The sequence below is a fragment of the Acomys russatus genome, chromosome 30 (genome assembly GCF_903995435.1).
Source record: "Acomys russatus chromosome 30, mAcoRus1.1, whole genome shotgun sequence".
NCBI classification, from domain to species: domain Eukaryota; kingdom Metazoa; phylum Chordata; class Mammalia; order Rodentia; family Muridae; genus Acomys; species Acomys russatus.
Genome location: NC_067166.1, coordinates 6,056,490 through 6,074,549, shown reverse-complemented (window position 1 = coordinate 6,074,549; position 18,060 = coordinate 6,056,490). Strand labels below are relative to the sequence as shown.

General features: G+C 46.2%; 1 protein-coding gene across 1 annotated transcript in view; it reads left to right on the top strand.

The window, feature by feature from the left end:
• Nucleotides 1–18,060, top strand: part of LOC127212305 (chondroitin sulfate proteoglycan 4-like) — a 55,846-nt gene that overhangs the window by 22,098 nt on the left and 15,688 nt on the right. The window contains exons 6-7 of the mRNA XM_051172382.1: nt 9,381–9,579; nt 13,300–13,431. Coding sequence (XP_051028339.1) covers nt 9,381–9,579; nt 13,300–13,431 — 331 coding nt within the window. The remainder of the gene's footprint in view (nt 1–9,380; nt 9,580–13,299; nt 13,432–18,060) is intronic.

Below are 18,060 nucleotides of genomic sequence, written 5' to 3'. Positions count from 1 at the left end.
GAAGAGTGGGCACTGACTTTCACATGAACTCTGGTGCCCCATATTTGACCATGCCCCCTGAATGGGGAGGCCTGGGGGTGGCACTCAGAGGAAAGATAACAGGCTACCAAGAAGAGACTTGATACCCTATGAGCATATACAGGAGGAGGTGGTCCCCCTCAGGGGAGGGGGAGGGGAGGGGAGGGGAACAGGGTGAAAGCAGGAGGAGGGAGGAACGGGAGGATACAAGGGATGGGATAACAATTGAGATGTAATATGAATGAATTTTTTAAAATGGTAGCTATCAATGGTGGCTAAACCCTGCTGTAAAAGTTTACACTTCCTGGATGCTCACTGAGACCCAGTGCCTTCTATGCCTGTCATTGTTTTCACAGCCCTCCCAAGGAGTGTAGTCATAAAGGGAAGAGTAGCCAAGTCTCTCCACCACTCAGGATGATACCCTCCTGTCAGAAAGAGGAGACCTCTCTGAGGACAGGACTTTTTTATGGAGGCGTGAGTGCTAGGGGGACCAAGGCCTCACCTAGACGGGACTGGCAGGACTTGTCATGCTGTGGCTAAGATTTATCTCAGGGAAACAAATTAAGCAAAATCACCAGAGAGAAGCAGCACTCGGGGTGGGGCCCAGAGGAAACTAGGTCAGCTCCCCGGAGTGCTTTTCCAGTGAGGTCACGCGGGACACAGCCAATTGGCCCTGTGAGTTGTGACAACACATGCAAAGTGGCTTCTACCACAAAACTCACTAGCTGCCGAGTGGCAAAGATGTTCTTTGGGACTGGTCAGGTCGGCAGGCATCTTCTGCCTGGTAAAGAACCCAAATCCCAGACTCCTAGGAGAAAAGCAGGGGTCGGTCACATGGGTAACGTTGCAGTTTTAGACACGGCGAGCCCCGGTTATCATTCGGGGAATGTTCTGAGCCAGTGTAACAAATTGGTTAGCAGCCCCGGGTACCAGTCAGGGGCCAGGCTTACAAGTGGACCTCTCTAGGGAGCAGAGTCTGCTGCTCACTCCTGAGGAGTGGGCTGATTGGATGGTTCATTTGTATGCATATTAGAGGGAAGAGCCTTGCTAGCCCAGGAGTGTTCCAGAACAAAGGTGAGCAGGCTGAAGTACGCCTGGCGCGTGCAGACAAAAGCTCGTGTGAGAAAAAGGATGATAACTATTAGCTCCGTGTTGAGAGTTGACATCTGAGCACAAGGACCCATCAGCGTGACGCTGTGTCGGCCTTTTGGTCTCCAGAGATAATACTGGGGAGCAGCCAGCATTTGCAAGTCACACCCCAGCCTGCCCGCTACCCGCTACCCCCAATCCCACCCCCTGTTATGTGTCAGGCTCAGCTTTAACTGATTAAATGATTTCTCATTTAATTCTTTCCTTAATTCTTATAATCAGAGGAGGGTTACAATAAATATTTGAGGCAATGAAAAGTCAAGTCACTTGACAAATGCCATATAGTTAGTAAACGTGGGATTTGAGCCTGGGGAGTCAGAGCAGAGCCCACATACCTGCTACCCATAATGGGAGTGGTCTGGAGGTAACAGGTCCTATGGTTCTACATCAATATTTTAAATATGTGTTAAATGAAATAGAATATGTAATGCCAGAATATTCTATGTGTAACACACACACACACACACACACACACACACACACACACACACACACACACACAGTTGGTGTGTAAAACATGTTAACTACTTTGGGTAATTGAAAGGCTTGCAAGCCATGAAGCTAGCAAAGCCGGATGTTTCTATGTGGCTAAGCAGTGCCCCCTCCATTACTCTGTCTGTTTCTGGAAAAACGTGACCTGTCTGTCTGTCTGTGTGCATTTGTGTGGCATGTATACGTAGAATGTAAATCAACACTGGGTATCTTCTCCAACCGCGTCTTCACCTCATTTTCTGAGGCAGAGTCTTTCTCTGCACTGGAGCTCGGAGTCGGACCAGCCTGGCCGCCTGGCCTATCAGCATTAGGGATTCTCTTGTCTTCACCTCCAGTGCTGGAATCACAGGCACATGCCAGACAGACCTAACTTTGTATGTAGGTGCCAGGGGTTATTCAGGCCTCTCATGCGTGTGTGGCATGTACTTCACTGACGGAGCCATCACTTCAGCCCTGACACTTCATCTTCTATGACTCGAGTCAAGGTCTAGGAGATCATCTGTTGAAATCGCTAAATCCTGAGCTCCTGGAAACTCACACCATAGGCTCATGACAAAGTTATTGCCACCTAGAATAACCGGCATGCCGCTGCGCAGACACTGTCAGGGTTCTTTGCTACATTAGCGGTCCGCCGTCTGCCAGGCAGCGAAGCCTGCCTGTTGTCCTCAGCTTTGAAGTCTCTTTGTGACTTGTCGTCCTTTCAGCTCTGTCAGCCAAGTTAACCCTGCCTGCTCGTTGCCCTTCCAACTAGAAAGCAGGTTGAGATGGTGACCAGGACACATCTTCTTTTAAGCCTGGCCATCTCACTCTATGGACTGCTGTGGTCATCCAAAGTCATGGTCACCACAAAGGAAGAAAGGTAACAAACAAGAATTTAAGTAAAAGAGGTAGAGTTGAGGGCACACACACACACACACAGCAGAGAGACAGAGAGAGACTGGGGGGGGGGCGGGGGGGACAGCCTTTCAACTAGAAAAGGAGCCAAGAAGCATCAGGAGTTGGCCCTTTTAACTTAGAAAGCCTGTCTAGGCAGTTCATGGAATCCGAGATACACTATTATTTTCTGCTCCCAGTTTTTGTTTTCAAAATATTTCTGTCTTTCCCACTAGACTGTCTGGTAACGATGACACATTAGCATGGAAAGACTAAGTGTATTGGCCATATTGCAGGGAGTTCCGTGATTCAAGTGCCAATAATATTAAAGAATCGTTGCGTCTGTCAACACTTTTCTAGAAGTAAATGTGGAAAGCATATGCATTAAATTAAAATAATAACCACAAGAGTATATTTTCCAGTAGCAGATATGAGGCCATTTCTCCCCAGATTTAGTGACATTTACTGACAATGACATTTCTTCTCTGCATTTCAGAGCAGCTCATTGGTGAAGATTATGACCACTTCCTTCCCACTTACAAGGTAGCTAATACTTCCGGCGTATTTATTCTGTGCCTGGTATTGGGCTTGACACGTATACATAAGTGTTCAGCAAACTCTGTAGGGTATCATTTGTATTTAAAGATGAGGAATCTATAGCACAGAAGACTCTTAGCTGAGATAGGGAGAGGGGAGAGAGAGAGGGAGAGAGAGAGAGAGAGAGAGAGAGAGAGAGAGAGGGAGGGTGGGTGAGCACTTCAGGGAGATAGCAAGTAGCAGAATCAGGTTGTGAGCTTGAGATCTTAATGGCCAAACACTATTGCTTCCTCCTTCACAGTTACAGTGGAGCCCGGGGCTCCGGAGGAAGTAGGAAGAGTAGACAGCTTCCCGGGGATATGCACACCTTAAATGTGGAGAGGGAGTCAGGGTTAGAAGAAGTGGGCTACTTCTGCACTGCGTGCACGGGCCTGGGCTGTAGAGAGTAGCAGTGGGGCGGGACAGTAGATATGACTTCCCCAAATAACAAACTTAGGCGGAGACAGACTCGGGGACAAAAGGCAAAGTGTGACTCCCACAAGGCCGTGTGTGTGTGTGTGTGTGTGTGTGTGTGTGTGTGTGTGTGTGTGTGTTTAAATCACATTTATCTATTTGGGGTAGGGGGTACGCACACAGGCATGAGTCTTGAAGTCAAAGGGCAACTTGCAAGGACTTGGTTTTCTCCTTCCACTATGTAGGTCCCAGGGGTCACACTCAGCTCCTCGGGTTTGGTAGCAAGCACCTTTTCCTCCTGAGCCACATCTGTGACCCAGATTTTATATCATCTCCAGTCTGCGTTTTATCAAAACCTTCAGGTGATCTTATCTGGCCTTATCCCTCTTACTCCTGCCAGGGCCTGTGGATGGCATGAGTATCCACCCAGAGTCTGCTTTGGAGAAGGACGTGGGAATGGAGAAAGTAGAGTCCCGGTGGCTTTCTGGACTCTGGATGGGGGTTCAGAGCCAGTGTCTGAGCATTGCCTTCTCTGGCTCAGAGGTTCTTGTGGTGTAGCTCTCCTGCAGTGACAAGACTTTAAACTGCAGGTCTTGCAAGGCCATCTCTCAGGGTGTTTGGTGGTGTGAGTGGGGTCATTTGTGTGTGGACAAACCAGACTCATGGTTAGAGCATCCCAGTGGACTCCTCTGCTCTGAAATCCATTTGTAAGAGTGCTTTTGTATTTAAGCATGACCAGTGATCCTTTTTTATATAGGACACATAAAATTCTGGCCACAAGGGGGCTTCATTTTCCCACTTTCCAAATACTGTACTATAATGCTATAATGCTTGGGCTTGTTTTTTAGCCCCTCCCTCCCCCCAAAAAAGGAACGGTTTAGTTATTTTTCTGTTTATTTGGCTTGGCTCAGCTTTACATGTTTGTACGGTGCTGGGAATTGAACTTGAGCCAGGCGCAGCGGGAGAGTAAAGGCTACAAAAGTCAGTCACAGTCACGGGGTACCACACAGAAGGGCAGCTAGTCAGAGCGCAACTCCCCTGAAACCTGAAATCTGGAACAAAGATTGGGGTCTTGAAATGTTGGTGTTGCAACTTGGATGACACTGGGTCATTACTAGACCTTCCTTACACAAGCAGAGACGAACTTAGGTGTTCTGCCCTGGGGCATGTTGCTTGTTCTCAGATACTTATTTCTTGAACCTTGGATCACTTTCAGATCTGAATTGGAGTTTGAGGTCGTTGCTGTTTCCCCTCTCTCCGCCTAGTTGAAGTTGCTGTGACCCAGTGCTGGGCATTGAACCAAGCTGCCCTCGAAGCAATGGGGCTGCAAATTGAACTAAATTGGATGTGAATAGAAATGAAGACCCGAGGGTGGTTTTTGTTTTAGGTGACAGGTTTTCTATTTGTTTTGGAAGATGGCATGTATATCGCAGAGGCGAAAGGCAGAAAGCAGTGTTTAGCCATAGAGGAACTGCAGTGGGAAATCCGCTTCGACAGCGCGGCCATATACCTGACTGGAAAAAACATGAGTGTCTACAAGTTTACAGGAAAAGAAATGGTAGCACACTCCCAAATGAATTGTTATTCCTGAAGAAATAAATATAGGCCTCATGGAATGATTAAAAAATATGAAGCCTGGGACCAGTGGGCATGGAATTTTGTTAAACAGGCCAACTTATATGTTTTATAGAAACTGCGGTCTTTCAACAAGTTAAATTAAACCTAACACCTAGTAATTTGAACACTCTGTTAATTTTGTATTTCCAATAGACATAGAAAAGTTGATGTCCTTAGAGCTTGCTGCTAAAAAAGTCTTCAGTGAGTGTGTTCTGAATGGTGAGAGAGAAATGGCCACTGATTGCAGTTGTCAACAGGTGAATGCCTCATCCCGTTATGGATGCTGTGAAATTAAGCAAAATATGCAGTGTGTGTGGTAGGAAGTAGACTTAGTCCTATTGCCATAACTGGGCCAACTTTTGGGTACTGTTTAAACACACACACACACACACACACGTACACACACACACACACGTGCACACACATACGCACACACGCATACACATACACACACACACACACACACACACACACACACACACACACGCACAATGGGTTGAGTAGCTGGAGCACTTGCTGCTCTCACAGGCTGGAGTTTGTTTCCCAGCATCAACATTGCACAGCTCAAAACCACCTGCGAGCCTGGCTTTGCCACCCAGCACCACAAGACAAGATCCAATAATGTCTCATCCTCAGAGCCTAATCTCATGAAGATAATGGGCAACACAAAGCTAGTGTTTACTAAAGTCTTGCTGTGTCTCAGATAAGGTTGTACGAAGTGCAACATACACAATAATCCCACTATTCCTTGTTACTAATAGGAGAAATTAAAAAATGTGGACCTGAGGATGCTTTTTTTTTATATTAGGTTATTATATTACATATGTTACGTTATTATATAACCTTTATTTAATAAATACTAGTAAATACCAAGACAGTGACTTGAACCCTGGTTGTCATTGGACAAAAACAAAATCCAATGGTTTTGGAAAAGAAATTAATTTGAACACAAGAATTTGAATTTCGAGCAGTGCTATTGTTCTTGGCATGTGTTATTCTTCAAGTAAGTAACTGTCTTAGTTGCTTTTCTACTGCTGTGAAGAGACACCATGACTAAGGAAACTTACAAGAGAAAAAATTTAATTGGGAGCTTGCTCACAATTTTAGAGAGTGAACCCAAGGCCATTATGGCTGGGAGCATGGCAGCAGGCATGCAGGCATGGCACTGGAGCAGTAGCTAAGAGCTCACATCTCATCTGCAAGTTGGAGGAAAGAAACAAAACAACTTGGCCTGGTGTAGGCTTTTAAAAATCCCAAAACCTTCCCTCAGTGACACACTTCCTCCAGGAAGGCCGCACCTCCTAATCCTTCCCACACAGTCCCCACAACTGGGGACCAGGCATTCAAACATATGAGCCAATGGGGACCATGCTCATTCAGACCAGCACAGTAGGCTTGTAGAGTGGAACACACTTGTATGTGTAAGTTCTGGTGTGTGTGTGTGTGTGTGTGTGTGTGTGTGCGCGCGCGCGTGCACGCGCACACACACACAGGCGTGCACGCGCGCACACACACGGGGATTTTTTTAATGTACAGTTATTTTATGATCATAGCTGCCAACTTTCACAAAGTTAAGGGATCATTCACAAATGAGAATTTTCCCTGCTGTCAGTAGGTGGAACTTTAGGTAGAATTTGAATGATTTTTTATTGTCTGGATATCAGACTTGGTATGAAACTTTTAAAAACCCCTACATGTCTTCTGAACCCCCATCCAAACTCTGTTTCTGTGATGTTTAGATGACATGGGACATAAAGTGTCACTATAAAAAAAAAATGCTTCTTTTGCTGAGGAAAATTGTTCCTTTTGAGCATGCAGTATATCCATTGAATGGCGTGAAGTTTTAGATGCTCTGCTAAAAAAGCAGAGGCAAATACAGTGCTAGTCTAAGAGTAAAGATGGGGCATTAGCTTCAGGGTGTGCACATAGTATCTCTGTTCTGTAAGGACAACATGGACAGAGGTGTGAAAGCTCAGTTAATGATAAAGCCGCTTGCTTTGGGTGTCATTGAAATACCCTGTGTCTTAGTCACTGTGAAGAGACACCACAACCAAAGGCAAGTCTTACAAAAGAAAGCATTAAATTGGAGGCTGGCTTACAGTTTCAGAGGGTTAGTCCATTGTCATCATGGCGGCAAGCATGACAGACAGAGACACAGAGACAGACAGAGACACAGGGAGAGGGTGGGAGGGTGAGTGAGAAAGGAGAAGAGAGAGAGAAGGAGGGAGGGAGACAGAGAGACAGACAGAAGGAGAGAAACAGTGAGGTACACAGAGAGAAACAGCGACAGCCTTTTGAAACCTTAAAGCCCACCTTCAGTGACACAGTTCCTCCAACAAGGCCACACCTCCTAATCCTATCATCTACTTCCTGGTGATTAAGCATTCAAATACATGAGGGCATGGGGGCCAGTGTTATTCAAACCACCACATCCTGTGAGTCCCTGAGTCTAGAATATTCTGATTCCATATGATGAGACTCAGGATTCAAATCATTTAGACCCAACAGATCTCTCCCGTCCACTCCACATGAAGCTGCGCATCTTCCAATGGTGGGGAATGTCTCCTTCTCAGTGGCAAGGTCCCTAATGCGCTGTCGGTGCCCTGCCTTTCCTTCCTCTCATATCCAAGTCCTCATCACCTTCAGCAGACACTGAGAACTGGACCACTTCCTGTCCTGCTGTGGCTCCAAGCCTCCCCTCCTGTTGTCACCCACTGAGTGGTCTCCCTGTGTCTACAGACCGTTGTGACATAAAAGCTAGGTGGATTGGATATTTTGTACACCAGGTCAAGACTCTACTTGGATTCTGCCCCTGCCATGGAGGACAAGCTAGCGTTTTGACAGTGCAAGCTTTACCATCTCTTATGCCTTGAGACATCACCTATTCTCCTTTCTCTTGCTTAGTTTCTTCCTGCCGTGAAGTGGTGACCTCTTCACCACTCCTCTACCCCGTCTAACTCCAGCGTTCTTCCCCCACTCCTGAATATGCACACATGTGCATGGCTTCTCTTTGCCCCTCCTGTTTTAACATCCCACATCCCAGAAACCCCACTTTGTTTCATCCTTTTCCTGGTGCAGTGATTTTTTTTTTATAACTCACTACATTGTTTATTTCCTGTTATGCCTGTTGCCTCTCTTCTGGGTTCTTTTGTGCCCTCTGCTGAAGTGCAGGTCCCACCCACAAAGGCATGGCTCCTTTTGTTTTAGTCGGTGCTAACGTGGAAGCATCCAAAATATTTGCTGGCACATGGTGGATGAGCAACAGATTTGGGGAATGGTTGAGTTAAGATGTGGAAGTATTGTCAGTAAAGTGCTTGCCATGCAAGTGTGAGGACCCCAGCATCCACAGACAATGGTCGGCCAGCCATGGTCCCCATGCTGGAGAGGTGAAGATGGGCAGGTGCTCAGAGCGCTCTGGACAGTTAGCCTAATCCATGAGCCCCAGGTCCTAGTGAGACTTTGTCTAAAAAAATATAAAGTGCTTGACCTGAAGAAAGATAGCTGAGGTTTTCCTCTGGCCAACACATGTACACATACGTGTGTGTACCTACACCAAATGAACATGTGTACACATCTGTGCACATGTGCTCACGAGCACACACACACAAATCTGAACACACACAAAGTGTGGAAGAGATGGGGGTAAGAGAGAGCAAGACACACACACACACACACACACACACATCCTTAGGCAATACACATAACAAGCAGCCATGTTTCTCAGCTACGGTTACAGATGTGAACCATCAGTACAGCAAACTGCACAAGAACAAAGAAACTGGGCCCTTGTTTTCGTGTTAGACAGGAAGAGGCAGGGGATTAACAAATGTGCAATGTGCATTTTTTCCTCCTTGGCTGTTTAAAAGCTGGTAAGGCCATTAGCTGCTTAACTGAGTAGAGGCCCTCAAACCAAACTCACAAAGTAGATGCTGCACTGTCTGAGAATCCATGTGGTGTATTTAGCATATGGTCAGCACACAGGGTGCTTTGTAACCATAAGTAAATAATTAGTTAATTATTAGTTAACTTCTTATCTAAATCATAGGCACCAGACATGTAGATGGTGCACAAAAATACTTGCAGGCAAAACAACTATATGTGTTAAAAAGTAACTCCATTCCTGAAATCCTCCGGTGAATTGGTTTCGTTGTTGTTGTTTTGATGTTTTTTTTCATCTTTTCACATTGCGCCCAGGGTCCTGACTATGAAGGTACACTGGAGTTGCTTCTCTTCTCTTTAAGGTGTGGGCGAATTCTGTGACTGAGGTGACCAGAAATGACCTGTGTGCAGAAGATGAGGACTCGTCCCCACAGGACTTGGTCTACTGGGTCACCCCTCCCAGCAACGGACATCTGGCCCTCAAGTCCGTTCCTGGCAGAAGCATCCAGAACTTCACTCAGGCTCAAATTGATGAGGGCCAGCTCGTGTTTGCGCACTTCGGTAAGTCACAGAGCAAAACAGTGTCAGGTACATGTGTCTTGAGCAACAAGTGCTGTGTGGCTGTCATACCTAAGCGCTGCTGACTGGAAAGCTGCAGAACATAGAAAGTTCCCAAGTTCTGTGTTTTTCTCAAAGTGACATGTTTAGGAGAGCTAATAAAAGCAGAAGAGCCTGCCTGTGCAGCCCTTGAGGCTTACTCAGAAGGCCATGGACGGTCAGTTGCCTTCCATGAAAGCCCATTCCCCAGACAAACTGTCATAGCATCTCTCTGTGACTCTCCACCCTTGCCCTGTCCGGAAGACTAGTGTAGATTGGACCGGCTAGTTTTCTCCTTTCCCCACAACAGTGCCAGCATCCTAAGGAAGGGCAGAGTCTCCTGTATCCTCAGCCCCTCAAACAGTGACTGGAACGTAGTAGGTGCTTAAGAAATAGAACCTTTCTGAACACCAAGTATGTACCAGGTGATAGCATTGTTGACACTGAGGATATGTGAGTGAGCGAAGCAGTTTTGGGGACAAGGGTTGTACTCTTGAATGAATGAATGTAACTACACTCATGAGAGACCCTGATGTTGGTTGGAAGGCTCTTTCTGCTTCCTGTTAGTCACCAGTGAATCGATACTGACAACATTTGCTGAAAATCTGATGCAGTGGTGACCCAGGGGAACTCTGCCAGGGTGTCCTGGCTTTGTTGCAAGTCTGCCCTTGTCAGAGGACCAGGGTCAGCAGCAGCTGGAAGGAGGCATTGGGGAAGGAGCACAACCCGGGAAAGCTCTGATCTCATCTCCCCCACCCCCACCCCCAAGTTAGTTTAAACTGTATTCTTTGCAAATATTACTAAGGAAAGAAAGATGGGACACCTTCTAAATTCAAGTGATAGTGTCCTGATGATCTGTGCACGCAGGCTCTCCAAAGCATCTGAAAACAGTTGAGCATGTGAATGCTCTCTTGTAGTGGTCAGAGCTGGGGGGATGGGGCGGCAAAGATTTATTTCAGCACTCTCCCAAACCTCTTCCATTTGTCAGGCAGCACGTTAGGCGCAGCCACACCCAACATGTCATCTCACAAGTTCTCAGCCTCCATGACTCCATTTTGAGATGAAAAAACCTTATGACTCAGAAGGGCTCTTCCTGGCCTGACCCTGAAACTGGTCTTTCTTCTCCGCAGGGCGTGGCCGGTGAGAGGACAGGGGTTACAGGCTGCAGTGAAGGGTGGAAACAGCGCTTAGCTCTCTGGGTTGATTGACTTGGCAGCCACCAGGTCAATATTTGCTTTTAGCAGATAAAGAAAAATAACTTCTAAAAAAAAAAAAAGGAAGGAAAGAGAGGGTAGAAGCCAGGATAACATGAGGGCTAATTCATTATGTTTCCTAAATGGATATTGAGACAAGCTGGTAACTCCCAAAGCAACTGGGGCCCAGCTGCAGATGGCTGCTGCTGAGCTCAGCTGTACATCTGCCCATCACCAGCCCTGAACAAAGGCGAAAGGTTTAATTAATCTCATTTAGCATCTTACGTTTGCAAAGTGCTCGACGTGCTCCTCTGTAATTTAATGTACCAGTCCACACAGTGACCTAAGTTGTTTGATGCAGCCAAGTACTCTCCATCCACGTGCCCTCCCAACAGCACCCTTGGGAAAACTCAGAGCTCTGCCGGAGATAACCCACAGGTCGGCCTACACGCTCAGCGCTCCATTCTCTCCCTGTCTTCCTTTCAACTCACTTGCTCCGTAAGGCCTCACTCTGCATAACATTCTGTATTTGTTTTGATATGATCCGTTTGGCTCCGTCCCTATTTCATTTCTCGATTCTCAAGGTGCTCCCAGAACTCCTAGGGGCGGAGGCATTCGTTCATTCTCTCTTTAATTTTGTGTTTTCATTAAGTACAACTTTGAGAAGCTGTTTCTAGAAAAGAAAGCAAATGCAAAGTGTGTGTTTGCGAGCCCCGTTAGGAGTTAGGCACACTTGTTCTGTCCCTCTCTGTGTCTCTAGTGGTGACCTACGGATAGACTGGTTTAAAAAAAAAAATTACCACCTGTAAACATTCTTCTGAGGAATCGGGGACTCCTAATGAGGAAGCTAAGCTTTGCTTATCTAAGGCTTAAAAGACCTACCTCCTGCCAATCTGTGTTATTAAGGGAGTATCCGTGCCTAATTGCAGCCTGACCACACATCCCTTCACCCCTCACTTTGTTTCCCCTAGGGCAACCAAGATACATTTTTACATAGTGCATTCCTCAGGGCCTGTGGGCTTTTTATTTACTGCTAGATGGACATTTTCGAAGAGTGTTGGGGATGTGGCCACCTCTCCCTGCATCTTGCTTTAGCCTTGTTCTTCAGACTGGTAAAGCACCCCAGGGAACGGGATCGATGCTGGCTCATCTCTGTTTCAGTGATGCACATAAGTTGGTTTTGCACTTTGCTGTCTTACTAGTCTCTGACGGAGGCCGGGAGTTGGAGCTCCTTGCAGGTCCTTAGTGAAGGCAGGGCCTGGCCTTTCCCTTCCTGTCTCGTTCACTCTCAGAATATGATTAGCTTGAGATAGATTTTGTTAGTCAATTTCTTTTAGGTTTTGAGACTATAAAATAATTATTTAATTTCCCTCTAGCCTATCCTCACCTCCCAACGTCCCATATACCCTTATCAACTTTCTTTAAAAATTATGGCTTCTTTTTTTCATTGTTATGTGCATATGTGTATATGTGTTTTCAGAGATGACTGTTTGGTATGGATAGCGAGTGAGTGTGCTCTCCCCCGAGAAAGGCTATCTCTCCAGCTCTCGGTATTCCTTAGTTGCCTATGGTTCTTTTTTAAAAAATATATTTTATTAATTTATTCATATTACATCTCAATTGTTATCCCATCCCTTGTATCCTTCCATTCTTCCCTCCCTCCCATTTTCCCCTTACTCCTCTCCCCTAAGACTGTGACTGAGGGAGACCTCCTCCCCCTGTATATGCTCATAGGGTATCAAGTCTCTTCTTGGTAACCTGTTATCCTTCCTCTGAGTGCCACCAGGTCTCCCCATCCAGGGGGTGTGGTCAAATATGGCTGCCTACGCTTCTTTGTGCAGGGTTGAGCTGCGATCCTCCGACCCTCTCTTCTGCATATCTCATTAAAAGTGGAACTATTTTTAGTAGTTGCAAGATGCTAAATATTTCCTTCCCTTATTAACCAAAAATTTCAAAAATTATTTGTGTGGATATGGGCATGCATTTCCTTATTGATATGGATTGATTTTTTTAAATAATAAAATACAAATGATGTGTATATTTAAAATTTTCCAAAATGTCTCAGTGGTAACATCTGTGCTTTGTCTTAATGTGTCAGAGGTCAAGAGAGTCTGTGTGTCACCCTTTACTGATGTCTTAACTTTGCTGCTTGTCAGTAATACAGTCAAACATCACTTAAAGTCAGGGACACACTCCGAGAAGTGATTTCATCAGTGTGTGAACATCATGAACCTCGGTATGCAAATTGAGCAGGCTGTGACATCTCTGGTTGATGCAGTCTATGGGACCCCAGCCTTGCAGGCTGTCGGTTACAGGTCCAGATGTTATGTGCAAGCAGCTGCATTAGATTCAGTGAGCTCAGTGGGTAGCGAGCACCTCACACAGTTGCTGTGGCTTACTTTTCAGGGGGCCATGGAAGGAGACGGGGTGAGGGTGGGTGGCATTTTCAGGATGAGCAAACTGACCAGCGGTGTATGTTCTTCTTTTGAAGGAGTGATGTCCGGAGGCTTTAATTTTCAGGTTACTGACGGTTTGAATTTTGCACCTCGACAAATCTTTAGTGTCACTGCCCGAGCCCTGATCATCAGCTTAGAAGTCAACAGAGGGTTGAGCATCTTCCCAGGTAAGAGGCTGGGCAAGTGTTTGGGGGCTGGGTCAAGTGTTTTCCTATCTAATTAGAAAGTCCAGGGCTGGAGAGATGGCTCAGAGGTTAAGGGCACTGGCTGCTCTTCCAGAGGTTCTGAGTTCCATTCCCGGAAACCACATGGTGGCTCACATCCATCTAGAATGAGATCTGGTGCCCTCTTATGGCATACAGACAGAACACTGTATACATTATAAATAAATACATCTTTAAAAAGAAAAGAAAGTCCACTTGTATGGCATAAAGTAGTGTCTCTTACTATAGAATGAGTCTGGCAACATCTACTGACCCCACCCCCACCCCTGTCCCCCGTCCCCCACAGAATTCTCAGGAGAAATTTGACAGCAGCAAGGCTGGCGCTCAGCACTTTTCTGTCTTTCCTTTTGCCTCTTTCCCAGAAAAGGAAGACTGAAAAGAGCTGTGGGAAGGCATCGTGGAAGGGGCTGTCTTTACTGTCCAGATGCATTTCCCCTCTGCTCTCCTAGAGACCTTCCGGGCCCCAGATCTCTATTGTTTATGTGTTTAGAGATACATCTTCTGTAGCCCAGGCTGGCCGTGAACTCACTAAGCGTGGATGACCTTGAATCATCCTGCCCTTGCTTCCTAAGGACTGAAGTTACAGGCTTGCGCCACCCTGCCCTGTTTACATGGTGCTGGGACTTGAACTCGGGGCCTTGTATATGCTAGGCAAACGTTCCACCAGCTGAGCCACGTCCCTATCTCCTTTTACTTTCTTCAAACTGCTTTTGAATGGAAAACTTCTCTGCAGCCCCCGGGGCATTGCCAGTGTTTTCTGTTAGTGCCGGCTTCAAAGAGTGGTTCTTTCCCGATAATCTTAGCCAGACCGATGGAGAAGGAGCTCTGAGGCCCTCTGACTTAACACTCTGAGGAAAGGGAAAGATGTGCCCAATGGCAAGGACACTGTGCCAGTATTTTGGTGCTTTGGAGCTAGGTGGTACCTGTGGGCTCTGTGACCTGAAGAGGAAGTGCAGAATTGGCTGGGAGGGTTAGAGCAAGCCCTCCTGCTGCTGTAAAGAGACTTCAAGGAAAATGGCACTCTGCGGTTGCTTTCACAATAACTGCTGGAGCGCTTTTGTTAACTTTCACTGTGATGGTGGCGGTGGTGCTGAGGGTTAAGTCTAGGGCCTGCTACTGCTGAGCTGTATCCCCAACCTTTAAATGTGCATCTTCAAGTTTTAAGTTGTCCTCCAGCTTTTAAGTCTGTGGAAAGAAACCTTTCAAAATGTAGCCAGGGATACGTCACCTATGATTCTAATATTATACAATTTTATTTTTTTTTTCCATTCTCTATAAATCACCACCACCACCAAGGCAATTAGGAAGCCATTTAGTGTTTTAAGAAATAAATAATCAGCTACATCCTAGTAATCGAAAAAACGTGGTAATCTATTTTTAAAATTCCAAAACTAGGCTAATTCTGGCTGCTGCAGAAGATTAAGTACCTTTCATCTAGACCAGCAGGGTCTAGCTTAATAATTAATGACAGTTGTGTTAGAGGGAAGGCGGGGCCGCTCTAGCTTAGACACTTCTGAGTTTCTGGTGGATATTTTACTAAATCAATGTGTCTGGAAAAAAAATACATTAAAGTGGCCAAATTCCTTTTTTTTTTTTTTTTTTTTTAACCTTCAGAAGATTGTGTCAAACTTATGGTTTTTACAGCTTTGTGTGCATTATTGGCCACAGTCCTGATAAACGTTTCTTTTTCTAGGAAGCCTTACACCTGCTATGGAACACCCATCACCACCCCTCACTACCGCCCCCCCCAAGTGTGTCTCAAGAGCTCACTGCTGGGATCGGATGTTGGCCTCACTTTCGCAAACCCTCTCTGGCCTATTAGCTCAGTTATAGTCTTAGTCACCTCTCTCTCCTCTCTCTGCACTGTCTTGTTTCCTGTTCTGGCTCTCAGCCAGGAAGAAGGAGGATGGATCTTCAAATCCATTTCTCTCGAGTGGTGTTTGATGAAGCCTCCCAGCTGTGGGATCAGAAGTCCTAGATGTCAGGTGGACCACAGGGGGTCACCTGGTCCCGCTGTTCTCACTGTTGGCCTGTGTTAGCTTTCTCAAGTAGCAGGGGGTACCAGTCATATATTAAAGTGCCTAGCAAGAGCATGATTCCTGTGGCTTTTGTCACCTCGTCCCCCATGCAGGGACCCACCTGCACCTTGCTCAGCATGGCTTCTTCAGCAGTTACTGGAAGGCTCTGCCCCAGCTGCTGCCTGTGAAGTTGTACGATGATCATGCGTGTCACTCTGTGTCTTCCTTGGAAGTCGCCGCCTTTGCCGTGTTGCGCCATGCACTGTAAGCGCAAGGAGGCACACTGCATCCTGCCTCAGAAGTGTGCTCTAAGATGTCCCTTCAGTGTCAGCAACTGCAGATCCGTGTGTTCAGAACTTCTTCTGTATTCTAGAATACCAGGAGGGCCTGTGGTTTTTGTAGAAGCATAGTTTGCTTTAGAGCTGTTTTAGGAGTAGAAAATCAACTCCTATTACAAGCTGGACACTCAGACACTGGGACTCTATGTTCATATACTTATAGCTTTTTTTTGAAAATATGTTTATTTATTATTTATACAGTATTCAGCCTGCATATGAGCTAGCAGGCCAGAAGAGGGCACCAGATAGATGATTATGAGCCACCATGTGGTTGCTGGGAATTGAACTCAGGACCTTTGGAAGAACAGCCAACGCTCTTAACCTCTAAGCCATCTCTCCAGCTCCATATTTATAGCATTTTTATTTACCACATCATGTTTTTATCTTAAAACTTAAAATGAAATAATGTATGGAAACACAACTTTTGGCTAGGCAGTGGTGGTGGCTGCCTTTAATCCCAGCACTTGAGGCAGAGGCAGGTGGATCACTGAGTTTGAGGCCAGCCTGGTCTACACAGCAAGTTCCAGGACAGCCAAGGCCACACAGAGAGACTCTGTTGGCATTGGCAGGTGAAATATATGGAGACTTGGGAAGTTCCATTGTTGCACAGCTAGCAGGAGTCCTAAGCCCTACAGGCAGCGTAAGCAGTTCTGGTCCCAAGTGTAGCGCCCGTATGAAGTAGCCTGGCTCCATGTGCAGGCCAGCGTTCCAGGGTGGCTTCATTATACAGTGTTGGTTCCCTGAGCTAGGACATCAGGGAAGGTGTTTATTTTGTCTCCTAAGCATTACTTATATATGTGGGCATGCACAAACAAACAAACAAACAACAAAACCATAGCAAGTTCATAGCCATAACAATTGTTTAGTAATGTCACTGTTACCTGTTTCATTCTCCATGATTGGGGGAGTCCTGCAGCCTGGCACAAGTTGTCAACAACAACACGACAAAATTAAACCTTTAAGAACTTTAATTCACATTTGGTTCGTAGCATTTGAGCTTCCTCAAGGCTCATTAGACTTTGGAAGTTTCTGCACTGGCTCCCTCATACACTCAGCCCTGGCTTCATACTTATAACATTTGCACGGCAAGCCAAGTAATTGTTGAAATACATAGTACGTGAATGCCTTGGGGCTACCTGTAGCTTCTAGAGTTTGCCAAACTTGAATGTCAGTTTTTTAACACAGTTACTCTAAGGACTGTAATTCTACATGAAATTTTGTGTGTGTGTGTGTGTGTGTGTGTGTGTGTGTGTGAACTAAGTAATCTATTTAAAGTATATTTGTATTGTATTTTATTTTAATGTTTAAGTGTGTCTAATTTTATTGCATACATGTATGCATAACATGAGTGTATGTGTGTATATGCATATGCGCACACACAGAAGGTAGTCATATATATTTAATTGACATGTGTTCTGTTTCCTTCTCTGTGATTTATTCTCTAAGAAAATGTTTTATAGCAGTTTTTCACATTGAATTCTACCATAGATTTTATTTGTTTCACTTTAGTGGTGCCATGTGGGATTGGGCTGTAGTTTGTTTGTTTGTTTGTTTGTTTGTTTGTTTATCCAAATTGTGCTTGGCTCTTTTTCAAGGAATGTTGGTTTTGCATGTTGGAGGAAGGAACCCAGAAAGGTTTTCTGTAATGCTACAGAAACAAGCTCCCATAGGTTCATCGACAAAGGATCATTCTCCTGAGTTGTGCCTCTGGTCACGATAAAGAGGAAATGGTATCAGTAGCAACCTCCCCACCCCCTACCCCCAGTTGGAACTGAAAGGAAGGAGACGGAGACGAGGTTCAGAATGCTTCAACATCCCAAACCCTGGCCTCTGTGTGGCCTGTGATACAGGCCTAGGGGATGCCTGGCCTCTGCGTGGCCTGTGATACAGGCCTAGGGGATGCCTGGCCTCTGCGTGGCCTGTGATACAGGCCTAGGGGATGCCTGGCCTCTGCGTGGCCTGTGATACAGGCCTAGGGGATGCCTGGCCTCTGCGTGGCCTGTGATACAGGCCTAGGGGATGCCTGGCCTCTGCGTGGCCTGTGATACAGGCCTAGGGGATGCCTGGCCTCTGCGTGGCCTGTGATACAGGCCTAGGGGATGCCTGGCCTCTGCGTGGCCTGTGATACAGGCCTAGGGGATGCCTGGCCTCTGCGTGGCCTGTGATACAGGCCTAGGGGATGCCTGGCCTCTGCGTGGCCTGTGATACAGGCCTAG